Genomic DNA, 22,238 nt, shown 5'->3' with positions numbered 1-22,238 from the left:
TTTAAAATTTAAAAAGTTATTTTAAAAAATTAAAAATTATTAAAAAGTATAAAACTATTTTTAATTTTTTAAAATAATTAATTGTTAGCGTGACATATACATGGATTGTCAAGTCAGTAAAGTTAACAGACATTAAATTTTCGAGAAGAGATTATATGAAACTGTGATTTCAGGTCATCCCTATCCATTTCCAATAAGAGAATGACCAATCAGATTTTTACTCTTGAAACATTTAAATTCTACTAAAAATACTAAAAATTAATAGGAAAATTTTGATTTGTCATTCTACTATTGGAAAGGGATAGAGATGAGGTAGAATTTCACTTTCATACAATCCTTTCTCTTAAATTTTCTATTCATTTTGGAGTGATTTGATAAACAATACAAATTTAATGACTAAAAAAGTTTAAAAATTAAAAATAATTTTGAAGAAGTGAATAAATCATTATATCCACCATACAAGGGCAATCAGTAATTTAAAGAAAAGTTAGGGGTAATGTGATAAAAGTAAGAGTATATATAGGGCTCATTCTTCCTTAGAAAAGCAGAGGGGAACTCCCGAATAAGAAAGAATCTAAATATAAATCAGAAGGAAGAAAAGAAAATGGCATTGAAATTGGTTAGTATGAGTTTCCAGTCGCAGGAAGTCCCATGTTTTGGTCTTCCAGCAATGGCGAGCTTCGGATCTCCCAGGTTTTTCATGACATCCACTGTGCCTTCTGCCAACATGTTAGTTCTTATTGTGTTACTCTTGTTATTTCTTCGCTTGAGTTTCTGCACTAAGTTCCTTAGTTTTAAATTTTTTATTTAAAAATTTTATCCTAGGAACAAAGAGAATAATCCCAACATAAACATCTGATAATCAGTCCTCATAGTATACCTCCCAGGTCCACCACTCCCTGCAACCAAACAACAAATGATCCACAGCAACTGCCTATGAATATATATTAAGATAAAATTCGATTTGGACAATACTATTACATATATTACTACTTTTACTGTCTTTTGTCCTTTCTCTTTGTTTGATCAATGTTTAGGATGGGCTGAGAAAGAATGAAGAACAGTTAAGACCAACCACAAGTACACCTAATCCCAAGCAGTAATGAAACTCCAATACAGTTGCTCTGACACGCCTTGTATAGAACAAGAATGCACCAATGTCAGATGAACCCAAAAATAGAAACAAAGAACGGGATGTCCACCCCCAAGTTTAGCATAAAACCAGTTCCTTTCCCAAAATTAAACCTCTTGCGTTTTAATAATATTTGTGGAATTCGTTAACTCCCATGAATGATACATGCATCTCCCAATAAAGTTGACGTCTCCCCCAGAGTTTTATACCACCTTGCCATATTAATGTCCCATTCACCTTTCCATTTCTAGTTCACCTTAGGAGGGAGATTCAACACCATTTTCCCTTCCTTTTTTTTTACTATACTTACCACTAAAAACTTCATTTATTTGATATACATCTTTTTATTAATTTTTCTAAATTTAAATGAATTAATTATATAATAATAAATTCCGTTAGTTTAATTAAATACAGTAGGTTAGGCCATAACTAAGCCATTAAATCGTAGAATTTTACATTGATTTCTTTTAATATAATTTATTAGAAGAAGATATTAAACATTTAATATTTTAGGGATAAATTTAGAGTAATTATTGCATAAACTATTCATATAAATGAAATAAAATATTATTTACTCTTTTAAGAACATAATCATCTTTAAAATACAACTATTGAAACTATGTTAAGGCAACTCACAATCATCTTTTTTTTTTGTTAAAAAAATAGAATATTTTTTATTACATAATTTGATCACCATGTTAAATAATTCTAAAATAAGAGCTTTAAACGAGTAAAATACTTAGTGAATGATTAATATATAAACAAATAATTAAAAAATTACACATTTCTAGGATTGCAAAAAAAAATTGAAGAAAGGAATTTCATTTTTATGATTAGTAATTAATTAAAAAATATAATAGAAAATATTGATCATAATTATCCTAATTATAAAGATTAACAATTGTAAAACGATTGTGCATGATGAAAATATTGATAGTAAACTGTATATGATGCATAAAAAAAGAGAAAAAGAGAGAGTAAATTACACATAAAATTACTCTACTATGAATCAGGTTTGGGTTGACTTTAATCATTACAGCTGTCAATTTAGGCACCAAATTTAAGACCTATAATTATTATATCATTTATAGGATGTTAGATGATATCGGTAGCCACCACAAATGTCATGTGGCTATATGAATTTTAAAAATGATAATGACTTAGCTTTCAATGTTAAAAACAAAAACTTTAGCTTCTCACTTTTTTTAGTTTTTAAACTTGTATTTGTTCATCAATTCACTCATATGAAAATTTTAATGTTTGTTAATTTTGCTAATGTGACATAACGTAGATGTAATGTTAGCAATTAATTAATTTTTTAAGTTTTTTAAAATTCAAAAAATATATATAAATTATTTTTTGAAAAAAAGTATAAAATTATAAAAAATATATTTTTATTTTAAAAAAATTAATTAACTGACATAGCATTGCAACACCAACAAAATTATGCCTATTTAGAATGATAAACGATATAATTTACTCTAATTTTAATAGTTGGGATAGAGTCCAAGCTTATTAAATAGTTAAATGATTATCTATATGTAATTTATTCATAATATACAATAAATTTCATAAATAAAATCTAAATTTGTATAAATTGTAATGATTGATAAATAACATTTATAGGCACCAAATTTAATGATATTAAAATTTTAGTTACTTATTTATTGGTCATTAATGGTTATTATAGCATTTATAGGAACAACATGCAGCTACCGCATTTTGTTTCAACTTTATTGTTTCTCGTTTAATTTTTTTTTTAATCTTTTTTTTTAGCCTTTAAATTTGAGTTGGGTTGTTTGTCAAATCACTTGAAATGGATAAAAAAATTTTAACTTTTGTTAATTTTACTGACGTGGCATCACGTGGATATCACGTCAACAATTAGTTAATTTTTTAATTTTTTAAAAATTCAAAAAAAATATAAAAATTATTTTTTTTAAAATAATTAAGTGTTTACGTCGCATATGCATGGTAACATCAACAAAATTAACAAATATTACTTTTTTTAATCCATTTTGAGATGATTTAATAAACAATACACTTAGAGGTAAAATAATAGTAACTAAATAATAACATAAATGTAAACGCATCATTACATATTAATAAATAATTTACAATACACAAGTAAAGTGTATTATGGGTAAAATAATATGCCACAAAAGTAAATGATTGATAGTAGAAGATAATATTAAATTTTATAATTATGATTCTAAGCATTTATATACGTTATTAATTAAGTAAAAAGTATTTTTATAATACATAATTGAAATTATATTTATAAAATTTATAAATTTATAAAACTAACTTAAAATTGTATTATCAATGATATATTTTTTAAATTATTTTATCAAAATTAAGTAATATAATTTTTTATAAAATATTCATATTTTAAGTAATTCGTGTAACAATATATATATATATATTTACTTATATAAAGTTATTGATTGGATTTGATGTTATAAATTAACAAAGAATCAATTTAGAGTGTGTTTGGTAAATTAAAAATTTTAGTGTTGATAAATTAAGTACTGAATTTTTACTACTAAATTTTATAAGTGCTGGATTTATATTAGAAAATTGTTTGGTAAATTAGTGAATATAAGTATTGAATATAATTATGTTTGTTTGATTCAAGTAAATATTGATTTTTAAAAGATTATTTATTTTTAATTTTAATCTTATTAACATAATATTTTATATTATTTTAGATAGTTTTAAATGAAAGATAAATACGGTAATTTGAATAATTCTTTTTTTAAATAAAAATGATAATTTATTTTAATTTTTTAATAAAATAAAATAGACTAAATATTTTTTATATTAAGTGATAAATAGTTACCAATCTACTTATCTTATTTAACTTTTTTTTGTTGAAATTTTTTTATTAAATAAAAAATTAAAATATTTATTAAATGCATTTAATTTGAAAATTTTCAATGGTATCAAATGCTCCCTTAATTAGAAAGACTGCTCTGTTTTGAGAAAAAAAAAACTAGATTAAGGATTAATATTTAATGCACTTACCTTATACAATTATATGTATTGTCATTTTTGGCATAATGACTTATTTGGCTCTCTAAATTTATAAAAAAAAATTTATTTGAGCCCTTCATTTAATTTTTCGCCTTTTTTAGTCTTTAAATTGATTTTTTTATCAAATCACCCCAAAATAGATGGAAAAGTTAACATTTTTTTAAACTTTTTTGACATGGCATACACGTGGATTGCCACGTGGATGACACGTAAGCATTTAATTAATTTTTTAAAATTTAAAAAATTATTTTTAAAAAATAAAAATAATTAAAATTATTTTTAAAGTATATAAAAAATATTTTTAATATTTTTTAAATTTTGAAAAATTAATTAAATGTTAATATATCTATGTGTATGTCATGTCAGCAAAGTTAATAAATGTTAACATTTCTATCCATCCATTTTGGGTTGATTCGACAAAAACTGAAAATTCAAGGACTAAAAAAGGTAAAAAAATTAAACGAATAACTAAAATGACTTTTGTAAAGTTAAAGTTTTTTTTAAAATAAATCCTTTTATATATATGTCAGCATCTAATTTATTGATAATGCATAAAATTATAGAGCATCAAAATGTAAATCATTATTTTAACACAAATATATTTTTATATAAATATTTCATAAATATATTTTCACATAATCTTTTCTCTTTTCATCTAAAATATTTTCCCTCGTACACTAGAAATAGGAGAAAACAAGATGTTATTTTGAGGACTTAGCTTAAAGCTTAGAGTGCTGACACAAAACTTACCCACTTGCTACCACCACCATGTTATATAATCTAGTATACATCTAACCATATGAATGAAATTTATTTGAATCCAGGAAAGTTGAGAATCTAAGAAAAAAATTCATGCCTCATCTGAAGGTGCAAGATCAGATCACACATTCTATGCCACCGCAAAAGATTGAGATTTTTAAATCATTAGATAACTGGGTTGAGAACAACATTCTAATTCACCTGAAACCAGTTGAGAAAAGTTGGGAACCCCAGGATTTTCTTCCAGATCCTACGTCGGATGGATTCAATGAGCAGGTGGAAGAGTTAAGGGAAAGGGCAAAGGAGATCCCAGATGATTACTTTGTGGTTTTGGTTGGAGATATGATCACAGAGGAAGCCCTTCCGACTTACCAAACAATGCTTAATACCTTAGATGGAGTTCGTGATGAAACAGGCGCTAGCCCTACTCCTTGGGCAATTTGGACAAGGGCTTGGACTGCTGAAGAAAACAGGCATGGTGATCTGCTTAATAAGTATCTCTACTTGTCTGGAAGAGTCGACATGAGACAAATCGAAAAGACAATCCAGTATTTAATTGGTTCAGGAATGGTAAGTAGGTTACTCACTTCTTGTAGTATAAGATATTTACTATATCTATTACTTTATTAAATAAAATTTTCTTTTGAATGTTTCTAGGACATGAAAGCAGAAAACAATCCATATCTTGCATACATCTACACATCATTCCAAGAAAGGGCAACTTTTATTTCCCACAAGAATACTGCCAAAATTGCTAAAGGGCATGAGAATATTGAGTTGGCTAGACTATGTGGTTTCATTGCCGCAGATGAAAAGCGGCATGAGACAGCCTATACTAAAATCGTTGAAAAGCTGTTTGAGATCGATCCTGATGAAACTGCCCGAGCCTTTGCTGACATGATGAGGAAGAATATCACCATGCCTGCTCAATTCATGTATGATGGCCAAGATGAAAACCTTTTCAACCACTTTTCAACTGTTGCACAAAGACTCGGAGTTTACACTACCAAGGACTATACTGATATTCTAGAGTTCTTGGTGGATCAATGGAAGGTGAAGGAATTAACTGGACTTTCGGCTGGTGGGCGAAAAGCTCAAGAATTTGTGTGTCAACTTCCTCAAAGACTTAGAAAGCTGGAAGTGAGAGCTCAATTAAGGGCTAAGGAAGCACCCAATGTTAAATTTAGTTGGATTTATGATAGAAAATTGAAGCTCTAAGGTATGTGCTTTATCCATGCAAGGGGCGAAGAGATGAAAGTTGTTTGTGGTTATTTCTGCTTTTTTAAAGTTTTGTTTCTTGAGTGTGTTGTTGGGTACCTCTTATGCTTTAAATGAACTCAATATAATTATAAACCAATCAACTTTATTTATTTTGTAGCTTCATTTTTGAGTTTGTTCCATAAAAATTTTAAAGTTATTCATTTATTAAAAATTACAAGACCTTAGAACAATTTAAAATAGATATTTATAACCTTCAAGATAGTTAAAATTCAGAAATCCTATAAAATAACTTTTAGAATGCAAATTGGGTCTTTATTTGTCTGCAACTGCATAGAATACTAACAGAGAATTTGCTTAGTTAATATTGATAAACAATCAACATTTATGTAATTATAACTAAGTTAATTGCATTATTAGAAGTTGATGTTGATTCAAGATGATGAAGAGGAGAATAGATTGAAGAATAAGCTCAAAATTATACATGAACTTTAATTTGGTGAAACTCTAATTGTGGTTCAAATGTATACTTGAAACTTTAATTTTGATTTAATCATACACATTTAAAGAAATAACGACATCAATATATCTTTATATTGGATAAATATAATTATTTATGTATGCAATATATAAACATAGAATGATGTTATATCAATAATTGTGTTAATAAATTACAAGAATCGGATCAAATCAAAATTTTATTATATACAAAATTTAAAACATTATCAAAATATTTTCTTGCTATATTATTAATTAGTTAAAATTTTAAATAGATAAAATCATTGAATAGATTCAACATAAATAAGTATAATAAATAAATTTATAATATTAAAAATATAGTTTTATTAAATTTTACAATTATTTCCTAGTTTGTTTGGAGATTGCCACACAACTGAAATGTAGTCTTGGGAGTACTACGGAAAGTCATATCTTTTAAGCTTCTAATTTGTTGATCGAGTTTTGATTTTTAAGTTTCATTCTTAAATTTTAATTTATTAAGAGATTTGCGAAATTCGTTGCTCATGTGTCAGTTTAGTAGACTAGGTAAGTGATTTGGCATTTCTTTAATGTTTAATTCTCAAAAAGCTAGCTTCAAATGTGTAATGCCATTTATGCAAAATTTATATATGATATTTTGACCATAAGTATATAGGAATATATTTTGTACTAAGCTCCGATTTTTATTGTTTTGAATTTGCTCCTAATATACCATGTTTTAATCTTATCAATGGGAGTTAAACATTGGTCATGTCAACATGTATTTCGTGTTTAGAAATCGGTTTCAACCATGCCACCAATTTAGAATAGTGATTTTTGACCCATTCCCACCGAGGTTAGTTGTGTTTTTTGCTCCAACCCACTCTTATGAGGGTTGGTTGTGGTTTTTGGCCTTTTTCAATGAGGTTAAGGATGGCCATAGAGATAAAAAAGAAAGTTGATTTTTATCTATCGATATTTCAAGAATTATTAGTTTGTCTTTAACACATTTTATATAGAGAATATGCTTTGAATTATTTATTACGAATTATCCATAAATCTTGCAATTATGCATTAATTTCTACTAAATATTTGGTCTAAACGTTTTCGTGTTTGCTTAACCTAACTAAAGGCAATGTGAGTTTCTTATTGAGTAGTTAAACTCACTCCCTCTTTTAATATTTTTACAGATTCTGGCTTGATTCTTGAACGTGAGACATTTTCAGAGCAGTGATTAGAGATTTCAATAAATTTTAAATTTTCGATACTACTAGAAAAGTTTTTATTTTAAACTTTCTTCATTTATTACACATTGTCGAAGCCTTTTTTTTTGAAATCGACTTTATTTTGAAAACGAAGATGGAGTTGCCACCAACCTTTTTTACATAGGTGTGATTGGATCACCTCAAAACTCGACCATTTTAATAAAACGTTAGATTTGTTAAAACGATAATATTCAGTCTTACAAATCCAAAAAAAAGGGTTCGGGAGTCGGTTACGTATGAGGAATGATTAGCACCCTCATAATGCCTAAAATTGGTACCTAGTTGGTTACTTGATGTTTTGATGTCGGAAGTTGAAAATTCGAAGAGAAATTAAACTACGACCCCTCTTTGTTTGCATGACGTTCTTTAAGACCAATTAGCTAAATTAAATTTTACGAAAAGGCCTTATTACGAGTTAGTCGAGGAGAAAAGATCGTACCCCGTGAGTTAGGACACGATGCTTTGAATCTTCAAAAACAAGAACAAACACCATTTGGTCTTATTTTAAATCTTATTATTATTGTCAAAACCATTTTTTTGAAAACAAAAATTTAGTTGTCGACTTTAAAAACAAAAATTGGAGTCGCCACCGATCCTTGATTGAGGTGTGATCGGCTCACCTTAAAAATAATTTTGGTCTGCGAAATTTGAGAAAATAGGTTCGGGAGTCAGTTACGCACGAGGAAGGGTTAGCACCCTCGTAACGCCCAAAATCGGTACCAAATTGATTATTTAATGTCTTGGTGTCGAAAATTTGAAAAGACTTTAAAAGAAAACTTCTTATCTCGTGAATGAATCAAAATAACAAAACATTCTCACTTCAAAGAAATAAAACACCACGCCCAGTGAGTTAGGGAACAATATTTTTAAATCTTCAAAATACCGAATATTGCCTTTTGTTTTAGAAATTCTTATTTCAAGATAATAAAATGTCATGACCAGTAAGTTAGGACCCGACATTTTTGAATTCCCGAGAATAAGCTTTTATTTGAAATTTGTGAATTTATTGCGAAATGAATACTTGGCTTTCTAAATTCATCGAAAAATAATCGCAATCCAGTAAGTTAGGACACGATCTTTCTCAAGAATCATAAATAAAAAAGGACAAACTTGAATGTGCGAACAACAATGGAGGACTAAAAGGGAAAATAATCCCGCCCCTAAAACGCTGCGCAGCAATGGGGACTATTTTGAAACAAAAATAAGATGTGTGGCCACATTTAAAAGAAACAAAAACTGATTTAAAAAACGATTTTAAAAATTAAAGGAACAAATTCGCAAATGGACCATTCAGGCCAGAACGCGCGGACCCTACTTGCGGGTCGGGTCAACGCGCGGGTCTGGCCATTAAAACGGCGCCGTTTTTGTCTTAGTTTTAATTAAACAAAACAAAGCAAAAAAAATTAAAATCATTTTATTCTTTTTTTAAAACCATGGCACTGCTAGGGTTTCTTCTTAACCCATTTTGCGCCGCGGTTCGCCTGTGCCAATGCTCCAATCGCGACGGAGATGGCAACAATCCGGCAACTTCGACAAAAAAGGTAAGATCTCATCTCTCCTTTCTTTATATTTTGAGCAAAAATAAAAACAAATGATCTAAAAAAATGGCGAACATTAAACGAAGATAGAACGAAAAAATCACCTTTATTCAAAGAACAATTTTTTGTATCTCTCCTTTAATTTTTTTCTCTGTATATCTTAGTATCTCCCCCTTTCACTGATCTTTCACGGCTTTAAATAGCCGAAATAGAAAAGAAAAAAAATGAACAAAATCAAAAGAAATCTATTTTGTTTTTTGTTGTTGTTTTGTTCCTTTTTCTTCGTTGTATTGTTTGCGTTTGTTGTTGCAGGTACTGCTGGCGTACGGAGCGGCGTGTGCCGTGTTTGCGGAGGGGTGGTGCGCAGGGTGATGCGGCGCTGGGGCAAAATCTGTAGGGTTCTTTTTCTTTTTTTGGGTTAAGGCTGATATGGGCTTGGGTAAATTGGACCTTAGATGGGTTTAGGCCTGCTATTACAAAAAACGGACTGCCTGCTTTGTTTTGTGCGGGCCCAGGCCAATTGGGCCTGTTACAGTTGCCCCTCTTTGCTCTTTGTCGTGTAACGGGAACAGAGCAAAGACTAAAAGCCCCAATTGTGCCCAGTCTTACTGGCTTGACTTTTTCAATGCTTTTCTTCTTCAGGTAGCCTTATTCCTTCCTACTGCATCTTCAGAGGTATAGGAACTGGTACTTCAATCTACTCCACCGTAATGTCGGGGAGATAGGATTCATACGTTGTAGCTTCTTAGAAGAACAAAATTTGCTATCTTTAATCTGCTTCGCTACTAGTACAGGTAGACAAGATCTGCTATCTCTGATCTACTTCATGTCAATACATGAAGACAAGATCCATTATCTTCGATCTACTTCACCACCAGTATGGGAAGACAAAATTTGCTATCTTTGATCTACTTCATGTCAATACATGAAGACAAGATCCATTATCTCTGATCTACATCATGTCAATACATGAAGACAAGATCTGCTATCTTTGATCTACTTCATGTCAATACATGAAGACAAGATCCATTATCTCTGATCTACTTCATGTCAGTACATGAAGACAAGATCTGCTATCTCTGATCTTCTTTATGTCAATACATGAAGACAAGATCTACTATCTTCGATCTACTTCACCACCAGTATGGGAAGACAAGATCTGCTATCTTTGATCTACTTCATGTCAATACATAAAGACAAGATCCATTATCTCTGATCTACTTCATGTCAATACATGAAGACAAGATCTGCTATCTCTGATCTACTTCATGTCAATACATGAATACAAGATCTGCTATATTCGATATATTTCACCACTAGTATGAGAAGACAAGATCTGCTATCTTTGATCTATTTTATGTCAATACATGAAGACAAGATCCATTATCTCTGATTTACTTCATGTCAATACATGAAGACAAGATATTTTATCTCTGATCTACTTCATGTCAATAAATGAATACAAGATCTACTATCTTCGATCTACTTCACGCCAATACATGAAGACAAGATCTGCTTTCTTCGATCTACTTCGCCACCAGTATGGGAAGACAAGATCTGTTATCTTTGATCTACTTCACGCCAATACATGAAGACAAGATTTGCTATCTTCGATCTACTTCACGCTAATACATGAAGACAAGATCTGCTTTCTTCGATCTACTTCTCCACCAGTACGGGAAGACAAGATCTGTTATCTTCGATCTACTTCACGCCAATACATGAAGACAAGATCTGCTTTCTTCGATCTACTTCACTACTAGTATGGGAAGATAAGATCTGCTTTCTTTGATCTACTTCGCCACCAGTATAGGAAGACAAGATCTGCTTTCTTCGATCTACTTCACTGCCAGTACAGGAAGACAAGATCCACTATCTCTGATCTACTTCATGTCAATACATGAAGACAAGATCCATTATCTTCGATCTACTTCACCACCAGTATGGGAAGACAATATCTGTTATCTTTTCAACCTGCTCCACTGTTGCTCAGGGAGATAAGGCTTTATGATTTCACCGATTTGTTCTCTGTGGAACATAACCTGTATAATTTATCTTATGAACCTAATTATGCCTAATAGGATGTCATGAACAGAATGAATCAAATGCTCCTAACTAGACATGTATGAATGACATTTGGATGAATATAGAATGTCATTTTTCGAAAATGATCCCTCATTATCACTTGGGTTATCACTACTCAAAGTTTATTAAATTTTTATCGCAAATGTGCTATAGCGCCTTTTTTCTCAGCTGGCGTCTCCAAAGAAACACTTGACCAGATTGCCCCCACTGTAAACCTCCAAGTTTGATCCACTGGGATGCAAAAATTTATACCATCTTCCTCCCGTTGTAACCCAAGAGTAAAAAGTTTTGGCCTTTTCTCAATCCTCTGCTATCACAATTCAAGGATACAGGATGTGAAACTCTTTGGTCTCTTACACCATTCCCAGGGTGTCATACCAAATGCACATGCACAAATGAAAAATTTTCTTCTCCAAGAACAACTTCTTATTATTATTCGGTGATCATTGCTTGCTTGTTCATTAAAGCTTTGTCACCAACACGACATCTTGTCATTTTGTTTTAGACAACAAAGTTCAAAGGGATAGTCTTAATTTAGACTCTTCCTTATTATATTTCCAATCTTTAAACCTTGTGCGTTCTAAACAATAGTCCTGTTTCAGGTTCCTATATTATTTAAAAACTTCTAGAGCAATATGCAAAACTTCAATTGTGAAAGTTTTATTAGCCTATTAATCATTATTCTAATGCAACATGCTTGCAAAAAGAACAAAATGATGGATAAAATAGAATTGGTTCTTATAGCTCAAAATGAATAAATTGTCAAAGATAATAAAGATGAATAACAAAGAAATTGATTTAGGAATGCGTGTCTTGAAAACGAATGAAGTGTTCCAAGAATAACAAAAATGGTATAAGGATTAGGTGCCCCAAATATCATAGCTTGAACTTCTCTGTACAAACTTTTCAAAGACCATTCTGAGTTTAACATGTGTTTCGGAGATCTATACTACTTTGTCGATGCCCCACGATGTCGCTTACCCTTTTCTATTGATTCAGGTATAGCAAGACCACTGCATGCCCCATTCTGATCAGTATTTGAGCTGCTCTGATAATCTCATGCCCTATTCTGATCAATATTTGAGCCGCCCTTTTCAAGTTTTCAACTCAAATCCCCTTTGGTCTAAGGTGCCCTTTGCAGGTTTTCACCTTAGCCTCTCCATTTTACTTTTTCCATTTTTCATTTTTCCTTTTCACTTTTTTATTTTTTTCATTTCATCATTTTTTAATGACTCAAAGTGCCCTTTGTTGGTTTTTACCTTGGTCATCTCCTTCTTTAAGCGGAGTATTTCCTGACTAAATCTGAGTTTACAGGACTTATCATCCATCTCGCTCACAAGCAAAGCTCCTTTGGAAAAAAAAACTTTCTCTATAACATAAGGTTCTTCCCAATTTGGCATCCGTTCCCCTCCAAAACATTTTTTATAGAGGGAAAATCTTCAAAATTTGGTCACCCTCGTAGAATTCTCTGAGACGAACCTTTTGTTATAGGCTCGCATCATTCATTTCTGGTACATCTGACCGTAATGAATAGCTTTTAGCCTTTTTTCTTCTATCAAGTTCAATTGATCACATCGCGATTGGATCCGTTCTACTTCATCCAACTTGCTTAACCAATACCCGGAGAGAAAGAAATTTGACTTCAATAGAAAAAGAAACTGTTATAAACTAAAAAGAGAGGCATTGCTCTGGTAGAGTTTTCACTACATCATTCATGATATTAATCTGGAACATACTGTAAATTTTTGATATCGTGCTGTTGTTCAGATTGTAATGACAGTGCTTAACCCGGGCATACTCTGGTATGACCATGCGAAGATATCTTTGAATTCTTGAAGTAACTCAATAATGTCTTGCTTTGTCTCTTCGGTCATGCATATTCCCTCAAGGTCACGGTCTCCATTGTCTCCTCATGAGGTAAATTTGTTTCTCTTATTGCTTTACCATCCTCAACAAGTTAAGAGATAAGTTACAATCTATGACATCTTCAAAGTCATGAGATCCCTCTAAACACATGTCTCACTCAAAAGGAGATTCTGAGTCTGTAGCAGCGTCACTCTTGTCATTGATATCCAGGGACCTATTGTAGGTGCTAAAGAATATACAAAGAATGTACGGGTTTATAAATAATATGATTATGAATGAAAGAATGGTTTGACAGAAAAAATCCAAAAGAATAAAAGAATCGTAAAATGAAAGAACGTTTGCTCAAAGATGATTGCAATAATGTGTTTCATTAAAACAATAATGTTCAGACATGAGCCTATTTCACAAAGAAGTTCTTATTGCTTCTAGGCTAAAAGCAACAAGTGTGTTCTGAACATTACTCTAACAAACTCTAAATACTATAGAGGTTTCTTCTGTAGTCCAATTATTTAGAACACCTCAAAGGCGAATATCTAACAAGAACCATTTTCATTGTGTCTGCACATATGGCACCGATGTGAAAATTTCTCACCACTTCTTCATACATTGCATTTACCCCATTATCAATCATGATTGGGTAGCGAATTTTCTGCACTAGATCAGTCACCAAACTTGACAACACCCATGTCAATGAGTCTTTCAACTAGTTTCTTGAAGACAGTGCAATTCTCTATTGAATGTCCCATAATTCCTGCATGGTAGTCACATTGTGCGTTCGCATCATACCATTTGGGATACGGAGGTTGTAGAGGCTTCACATGAAAAGGGGAAACAACACGTACATCGAACAAATTTTGATACAGTTCCCTATACGGTATTGGGATTGGTGTAAACTGGAACTTCTCAGTCTTCATGCCGGAATCTTACCTCGATGAATTCTGTTGATTACCAGCCACTTTTCCTGGCTGACTCATGGTAACTGATTTAGAGTAACTTGTGTTGTTAACCTAATTTTCTCTTCTCTTTGAGACTGACCTCTTGTTACTCTCCTCTACATCAATTTTCCCGTTCCTTATAGCATTTTCGATCATTTCACCATTCATAACTATGTCAGAAAAGCTCTTTGTAGCACTTCCTAACATATGCGTAATGAATTGGGCTTTCAGCGTATTGATAAAGAGTATTGTTGTTTCTCTTTCCAATAGCGGCGACTGAACTTGAACAGCAACTTCCCTCCACCTTTGTGCATATTGCCTAAAGCTCTCGTTCGGCTTTTTTTCCATATTTTGAAGGGTGATTCTGTCAGGTATCATGTCTGTTACATGATTGTACTGTTTCATAAACGCTTGTGCTAAATCCCTCCATGAACCGATCATGGTACGGCTCAATTGATTGTACCATTTAGATGCTTCCCCTGTGAGGTTATCTTGGAAATAATGTATCAATAGTTGGTCATTGTTAACATATCCAGCCATTCGCCTGTAGAACATGGTGATATGTGCTTCCGGGCAACTTGTCCGATTGTACTTTTCAAATTCCGGCATCTTAAACTTATGAGGGAGTACCAAGTCCGGGACTAAACTCAGCTCTTTAGCGTTAATCCCACGATAACTTTCAGTGACCTCCATCGCCTTGAACTTCTCCTCGAGCCACTTGCACCTTTCTTCTAACTGTTTCAGTAACTCTTCCTTTATTCTTTCCTTCTCAGCCACTTCATCAAAGTCAGGAATGGTAGAGTTAACAGGGTTGTTTCCGGGGTTAGAGCCCGATCCAGCCTGGAATTTTGAAGCACCGGCCTAGAACTGCTGAGGCCTAATTGTGACAGTAGATTTGTGCAGATATTCAACTTGAGTTCGTACACGTGGATGAGTACAGCCTGGAGGATAGAGTGATTCATCCTCGTTACCCTATTCGATATCAGCCATGGGACCCTTTCCCTTATCACCCCCTCTAGTCAACAGTTGGGTTAACTTTGCCATCATATTGTTTTGGGATTCCTGCATCTTCTCTGACATATCCCGTTGCATCTTGTTTAACCGCTCCTGTACTTGTAACTGGAGTTGGTCTTGCATTTCTTTCTGGTGCTGTTCGAGCTTTTCCAATCTCTGATCCATGTCTTTAATCTTTGCTCGAGTGCCATAACTGAGCAGTGATTTAATTAATTAGGATTATTTAATGGTGTGTAATGCATATGATGTAATGGAATGCAAATGCATGAAATGAATGCAAAAAAGATACTTGATTCTGGTTCAATTCTTTAGTAAAAAACTTCTCTAGAAAGCAAATCTCTTTACACAAAGCGGATATATATATACGGCTTCGCCCTCATACTCCAAGCAAAGACATCGACCATTCAGGTATTAAGATGCATCTCACGAATTTGATCTCCTTTTTGTTTGATCTAGGTTGTAACTCCTTGCTTACTCACGTTCATTAGCTTCTTTAAGAGGTTGGGACCTTTGGTGACTTTTGAATAACCTTTGACAATTTGAATCCTCAGGTCACGCAGCAAAGTCGTATACTCCTCTTGTTAGGCTTTTCGTGTTATGTTTTCTTAGACTATATTCAGACAACCGTATTATCTTCCGCTTTATCAAGAAATCCATTTTCCGTGGCAAGCTCTCTATTTAACAACCAAACATGAATCAACATCTCTTTTCTATGATGAAATGTCATGTAGTCAAAAATGCCATGCAGCCAAAACAAAACACACAAGTTAGTATCATGCATAAAATCATAATTGAACGTACACAAGAAATAATAAAAGCACCTATTCAGGACTCCTATAGGGTTGACACCCTCGTAACACCCAAAATCGGTACCAAATTGATTATTTAATGTCTTGGTGTCGAAAATTTGAAAAGACTTTAAAAGAAAACTTCTTATCTCGTGAATGAATCAAAATAACAAAACATTCTTATTTCAAAGAAATAAAACACCACGCCAAGTGAGTTAGGGCACAATATTTTTAAATCTTCAAAATACCGAATATTGCCTTTTGTTTTAGAAAAGTTTATTCTCGGGAATTCAAAAATGTCGGGTCCTAACTTACTGGTCATGACATTTTATTATCTCGAAATAAGAATTTCTAAAACAAAAGGCAATATTCAGTATTTTGAAGATTTAAAAATATTGTGCCCTAACTCACTGGGCGTGGTGTTTTATTTCTTTGAAATAAGAACGTTTTGTTATTTAGATTCATTCACGAGATAAGAAGTTTTCTTTTAAAGCCTTTTCAAATTTTCGACACCAAGACATTAAATAATCAATTTGGTACCGATTTTGGGCGTTACGAGGGTGCTAACCCTTCCTCGTGCTTAACTGACTCCCGAACCTGTTTTCTCAAATTTCGCAGACCAAAATTATTTTTAAGGTGAGCCGATCACACCTCAATCAAGGATCGGTGGCGACTTCAATTTTTGTTTTTAAAGTCGACAACTAAATTTTTGTTTTCAAAAAAATGGTTTCGACAATTATTATTATTATTTTAGAAAAATAAATAAATAAATAAAATGGATATTCGATTACTTCGATTTTAGAAAAATGACATACTCCGTAAGTTAGAAGCACAACTCCTCGAATCCTAAAAATAATGAATATTGCCTCGGTTTTAAATATTTATTATGCATTATGTAAAACGAATGTAACTTTTAAAATGATATACATTTATTTGGGCAAAGTAAAAAACGATAAATACATTGTAATATGACCCATGGGATAGTGATAGCGAAATAAAATGAAATAGTCATGTAGGTAAAAATGGAAGGACGATATTAGGGTAATGAACAAAAAGATAAAATAAATAAATAAATAAATGTGTTGATAAATGATGATAGTAATGCAACTACAATAATAATGAGAATATCAATTTATAATAATAATAATAATAATAATAATCATAGCATAATTATTATTATATTAATAATATAAATAAATAAAATAATGATAATAATAATGGTGCATAAAAATAAAAATGTATAAACGAAATGAAACGTCAATAGTATAAATTTAAATGCTAAAATAAATGGCATAGTAAATTTAAAAAAAAACAAAGTTAACCAAATTAGGGATTAAATTGAAATTTAAGTGGAAATTAAGCCATAAATCGCAAAATAATTAAGGAAATGGGAAATAAAGGACTAAATTGAAAGTCCAATAAAATCTAATGTCTAAAAATAAGATTAAAAAAGGGCTAAATTAAAATGCAACGCAAAAGTCCAGGGACCTCGAAGACAATTAATCCAAAAATAGTGTACATGTCATTCCCTGAAGGGTCAACAGTATAAGGACTAAATTGAAAATGGATTAAAATCAAATGGTATAATCTAAAAAAGAAAAAAATGAAATTAGGACCGAATTAAAAAAGGGTCTAAAGGCGGAAGGACCTAGGTCGCAAATAGACCATTGCCACAAAAACAGATGGATCCTACGATCTGGTCGAGTCAATTTTCGGGTCAGCATCGAAACAGCACCGTTTTCGGTGTCTATTTCCCAAAACTGGCCTAAGGACCAAAATGAAAATAAAATAAAGTTAAATGGTAAAATAGAAAAGGTAAAGCGGACAACATTGTAGATCATCTAAAAAGTGGAAGGATCGGGGTCGTAATTATACCCCAATTGTAAAAAAAACACGCGGATCTTGAGGTACTGAGTTGAGCGTTTGGGTCGTACGCCAAAACAACGTCGTTTCGGGGTCTTAGAGACTTTCCCCAAACTACGTCGTATAGCACCTATTATAAATGTCAAAAATTTCTCAAAAAAAAATCATTTCAGAAACAGTTTAAAAAAAAACTTGAAACCTCCCCCTTTTTCCTCTGAAATCGACCCCACGTCCGGCCAAGGGAGTCATCGCCAATCTACCGTGGCCACCAATCGTCGGCACCGGCAACCGCTGTCCTCGGTGGCTAGATTTTTTGAAAAAAGGCTATTTTGGTTGCTTTATTTCTCTCAGCCCTGATCTGAGGTCAAAAACTCAAAAAAGCTCCCCAAAATACCAAAAAAAAACCTTTCAGTTTTTCTGCATTTTAGTGGCCTTTTCTTTAGAAAAAAGGGTCATCTTTCATCGGAGATGACGACCTCGGCCACCCACGGTGGCGGAACGTGAATCGTCAGGTGTGTTTTCCAACCTTTTCTTTTTAGTTTATGTTTTATTTATATAAAAAAAGATTCAAAAAATAAATAAAATAAAAATCACCTTCGGAATTTTGTATTCTGTTTTTTGATTACTTTGTGTTCGTGTAAAAAAAGAATACATTAGGTTTGGCTTTTACAGCCGAATAATACATTAGATCTTTTACTTTTTTATATATTTTTCAATGTTTCTGTTGTTTTTGCTGTGTTATTTCATTTCTGTTGTTGTCCTTTTTCGTTATTTTTACAGGTACATGCGCACGATCAATGGAGGGGAGAGAAGGGTTACCTTTGCCGTTTTGGTGCAATGGCGACAGGGGCATCAGACCTCGAGACGAGGAGCCTCGCGTGACATGCCTGTGAAGGGAAGAACGGTGCAGAAGGCATTAGGGTTCCTGTTTAGTTTTTAGTGTCGTGAGCTTTAAGGTTTTTTCATTTAGGCCATATTAGACCACATTTGTTGTAAATAGACTCTCTCTTTTTTATTGGCCTTTATTATTTATTTTTGGTTCAGTTTATTTTTTATCTGACTTATGTTTAGGCCTTTTATTTTCTTGTAATTCAGGCTCGGGCAAAATTGGACTATCACAGCTGCCCCTCTTTGCTCGTTATCGTGTAACGAAAATGGAGCAAAGACTTTAAGAAGGACCAATTTTGTCTGGTCTCGCCGGATCTGAACTTCTTTGGTGCTTCTCTTCTTCAAGTAGCATTGTTCTAATCCACTGCAACTTCAGGGGTATAGGAAGTGTAGTTTCAATCCACTCAACCGCAACTTCAGAGAGATAGGATTCACTATCTTCAATCTGCTCCACTGCAACTTTAGGGAGATAAGATTTGTAGCTTCAATCTGCTCTACTGCAACTTCAGAGAGATAAGATTCACTATCTTCAATCTGCTCCGCTGCAACTTCAAGGAGATAAAACTTTTGGCTTTAATCTGCTCCACTACAACTTCACGGAGATAAGATTTGTGCTCAAATCTGCTCCACTACAACTTCAGGGAGATAAGATTTGTAACTCCAATCTATTCCACTGTAACTTCAGGGAGATAAGATTTGTAACTCCAATCTGCTCCACTTCAACTTCAGGGAGATAAGATTTGTGGCTTTAATCTGCTCCATTACAACTTCAGGGAGATAAGATTCGTGGCTTTAATCTGATCCACTAAGACTTCAGAGAGATAAAATTCACCACGATGACTTCAATCCATCCCACTATAACTTCAGGGGTATAGGATTTATGGTTTCACTGATCTGTTACACCGTTCTGGGGAACATGACCTACAGAATACATTTCATGGGTCTTATTTAAGCGATCAAATGTTCTCAACTAGATGTATATGAATTATATTTGTGCACATGCAGAATGTCATTTTTTTCGAGAATGATTCCCTTTTTAATGCTTAGGTTGACATTGCTCGTTGTTCGTCAATGTTCCATCACTGATGTATTGCCATGCCTTCTTGTTTAGATTTGGTATCTTTGACAGGAAATTTGAAGAAATAATCACAATTCAACTATTCGTTCTTAAATATTTCCAACCCTTAGATTTGGTTAGTTCTAATTAGTGGTCCTATTTCAAGTCTTTGTACTATTTAGAAACCTTTCAGAGCAATATGCAAAAACCTTTTTTCTTAAATATTGTTAGTCCATTAATCATTATTTCAATGTAAAAATGCTTGAAAAAGATTGTAACAATGGACAAAATTGAAATTTATTGGGAGCAAAGCTCGAAATGAATAGATTAATTAAAATAGAAAACGTTGCTAAAATACAGAATGAGTAAGATGAAAATAAGTGCCTCAAATATCGCATCATGAGCTTTTCTACACAAACTTCTTGAAGACCATTTTGAGCCTGATATGTGTTCAGGAGATCTAGGGTACTTTTTTGATGCCCCAAGATGTAACATCTCTTCTTCTAAGAGGACTCGGCTACCACATGTTCAATCTTATGAGACTTATGACATCTCTTGGCATAATTGATATAATCCCCTTCCATGGTGGACCAATAATATCTGAATCTCATGATTTGTCTAGCCATTGTAAAACTATTAGCATGTTTTCTGTAAACACTCTCATGGATCACTTCTAAGATTTTCTTTCTCTCAACAGCATCCACACATCTTAGTAGCACATGATCCTTTCTTCTTTTATATAGGATCTCCCCGTCAAAGACATAGTCATCGGCTAGTCTTCTTAGCGTCCTTTTATTATTCTCAGTTTTCTGCTCCGGGTATTCACGATTCTTTACATATCGTAGTATATCATAATACTAAGGGTGGTCATCTTTTTCTTCTTCTTCGATGTTGTAACAATGAACTGGAGCCTCATAAATACTCATCTGGATAGGTTTTACATCCTCTTTTTTGTTCACTTTAACCATGGAAGCTAAGGTAGCCAGGGTGTCAGCCATTTGATTTTGATCTCGAAGGACGTAGCAGAAGGTGATGTCATCAAACTCTTTAATTAACTCCATGACTAGCCTTCTATACTCGATCAACTTGGGATCCCTTGTCGCCCATTCACCTTTGAGTTGATAGATCACTAATGTAGAATCTCCATATACCTCTAGTATTTTGATCTTGCGTTCTATTGCTGCACGGATACCCATGATGCATGCTTTGTATTCTACCATATTGTTCGTGCAATCAAAATCCATTTTACTAGTAAAGGGATAATGATCTCCGTTTGGGAATACCAGGACTGCCCCGATTCCGTTACCCATAGCGTTGGAGGCCCCATCAAAGTTTAGTTTCTGGGGAGCGTTTGAGGCCCCATCAAAGTTTAATTTCTGGGGATGTTCTTCTTGAACACCTTCTTCAGTAATCACAACATACATCAGATCTTTATTCGGGAAATCGAAATTCAAAGGCTCATAATCTTCTAGAGCTCTACTAGCTAAAAAATCTATTATTACACTCCCTTTTATTGCCTTTTAGTTCACATAGACTATATCAAATTTGAAAAGTAGAATTTGCCATCGAGTCATCCTTCCATTCAGAATAATCGACTCCATCATATACTTTAGAGAGTCTATTTTTTAGATAAGCCAAGTTGTGTGGTACAACATGTATTGTCTCAATCTTCGGGTTGTCTAAATTAAGGCGTAACACAACTTCTAAATTGGCGAGTATCTTGTCTCACATTCAGTGAAATTCTTACTGAAGTAGTATATCGCTCTTTCTGTCCTTCCTGACTCATCATGTTGGCTCAACACGCATCCCATAAAATTTTTAAACACTGCCAAGTACAATATCAGTGGTCTATCTGGGCTAGGTGGCATCAACACTAGGGCATTAGACAAGTAATGTTTAACATTGTCGAAAGTCTTCTAGCATTCTTCATCCCATACGCTAGGATTGTGTTTCTTAAGGAAACAGAATATGATGTCGCATTTCACAACTAGTTGTGAAATGAACCGGGCGATGTAATTTAATCTCCCTAGAAAACCCCAGACCTCTTTTTGAGTGCGCGACAGAGGCAACTCTTATATAGCCTTGACTTTATCTGAGTAAATTTTGATCCCCTTTTCACTGACTACGTAACTTAACAATTTTTTCGACCTAGCCCCGAAGGTACATTTTGCTGGATTGAGCTTTAGCTAGAATTTTTTTAACCTCAAAAATAATTTCCTCAGGACTTGTATATGCTCTCCTTATTTTTGGAACTTTTCGATCATATCATCAACATAAACCTCAATTTCTTTGTGCATCATATCATGAAACAAAGTTA

The 22,238-nt window shown here is 32.8% G+C and overlaps 1 protein-coding gene across 1 annotated transcript; it reads left to right on the top strand.

The window, feature by feature from the left end:
• Positions 1–548: 548 nt before the first annotated feature.
• On the top strand, positions 549–6,297 carry LOC107915054 (stearoyl-[acyl-carrier-protein] 9-desaturase, chloroplastic). Its single transcript, XM_016844162.2, has 3 exons — positions 549–729; positions 4,993–5,497; positions 5,585–6,297. Exons 1-3 carry the CDS (start codon positions 605–607, stop codon positions 6,143–6,145), a joined length of 1,191 nt encoding a protein of 396 aa, XP_016699651.1. The 5' UTR covers positions 549–604; the 3' UTR covers positions 6,146–6,297.
• Positions 6,298–22,238: the final 15,941 nt, after the last annotated feature.

Source organism: Gossypium hirsutum, chromosome D10, assembly GCF_007990345.1.
Source record: "Gossypium hirsutum isolate 1008001.06 chromosome D10, Gossypium_hirsutum_v2.1, whole genome shotgun sequence".
NCBI lineage: Eukaryota > Viridiplantae > Streptophyta > Magnoliopsida > Malvales > Malvaceae > Gossypium > Gossypium hirsutum.
The sequence above is the reverse complement of the archived record's forward strand: the minus strand, read 5'-3'. Positions and strand labels throughout refer to the sequence as shown.

Coding starts and splice junctions, on each gene's coding strand:
- LOC107915054 (XM_016844162.2), top strand. CDS start 605: ATGGCATTGAAATTGGTTAGTATGAGTTTCCAGTCGCAGGAAGTCCCA. Junction 730..4,992: donor ACTGTGCCTTCTGCCAACAT/GTTAGTTCTTAT, acceptor ATTTGAATCCAG/GAAAGTTGAGAATCTAAGAA. Junction 5,498..5,584: donor ATTTAATTGGTTCAGGAATG/GTAAGTAGGTTA, acceptor GAATGTTTCTAG/GACATGAAAGCAGAAAACAA.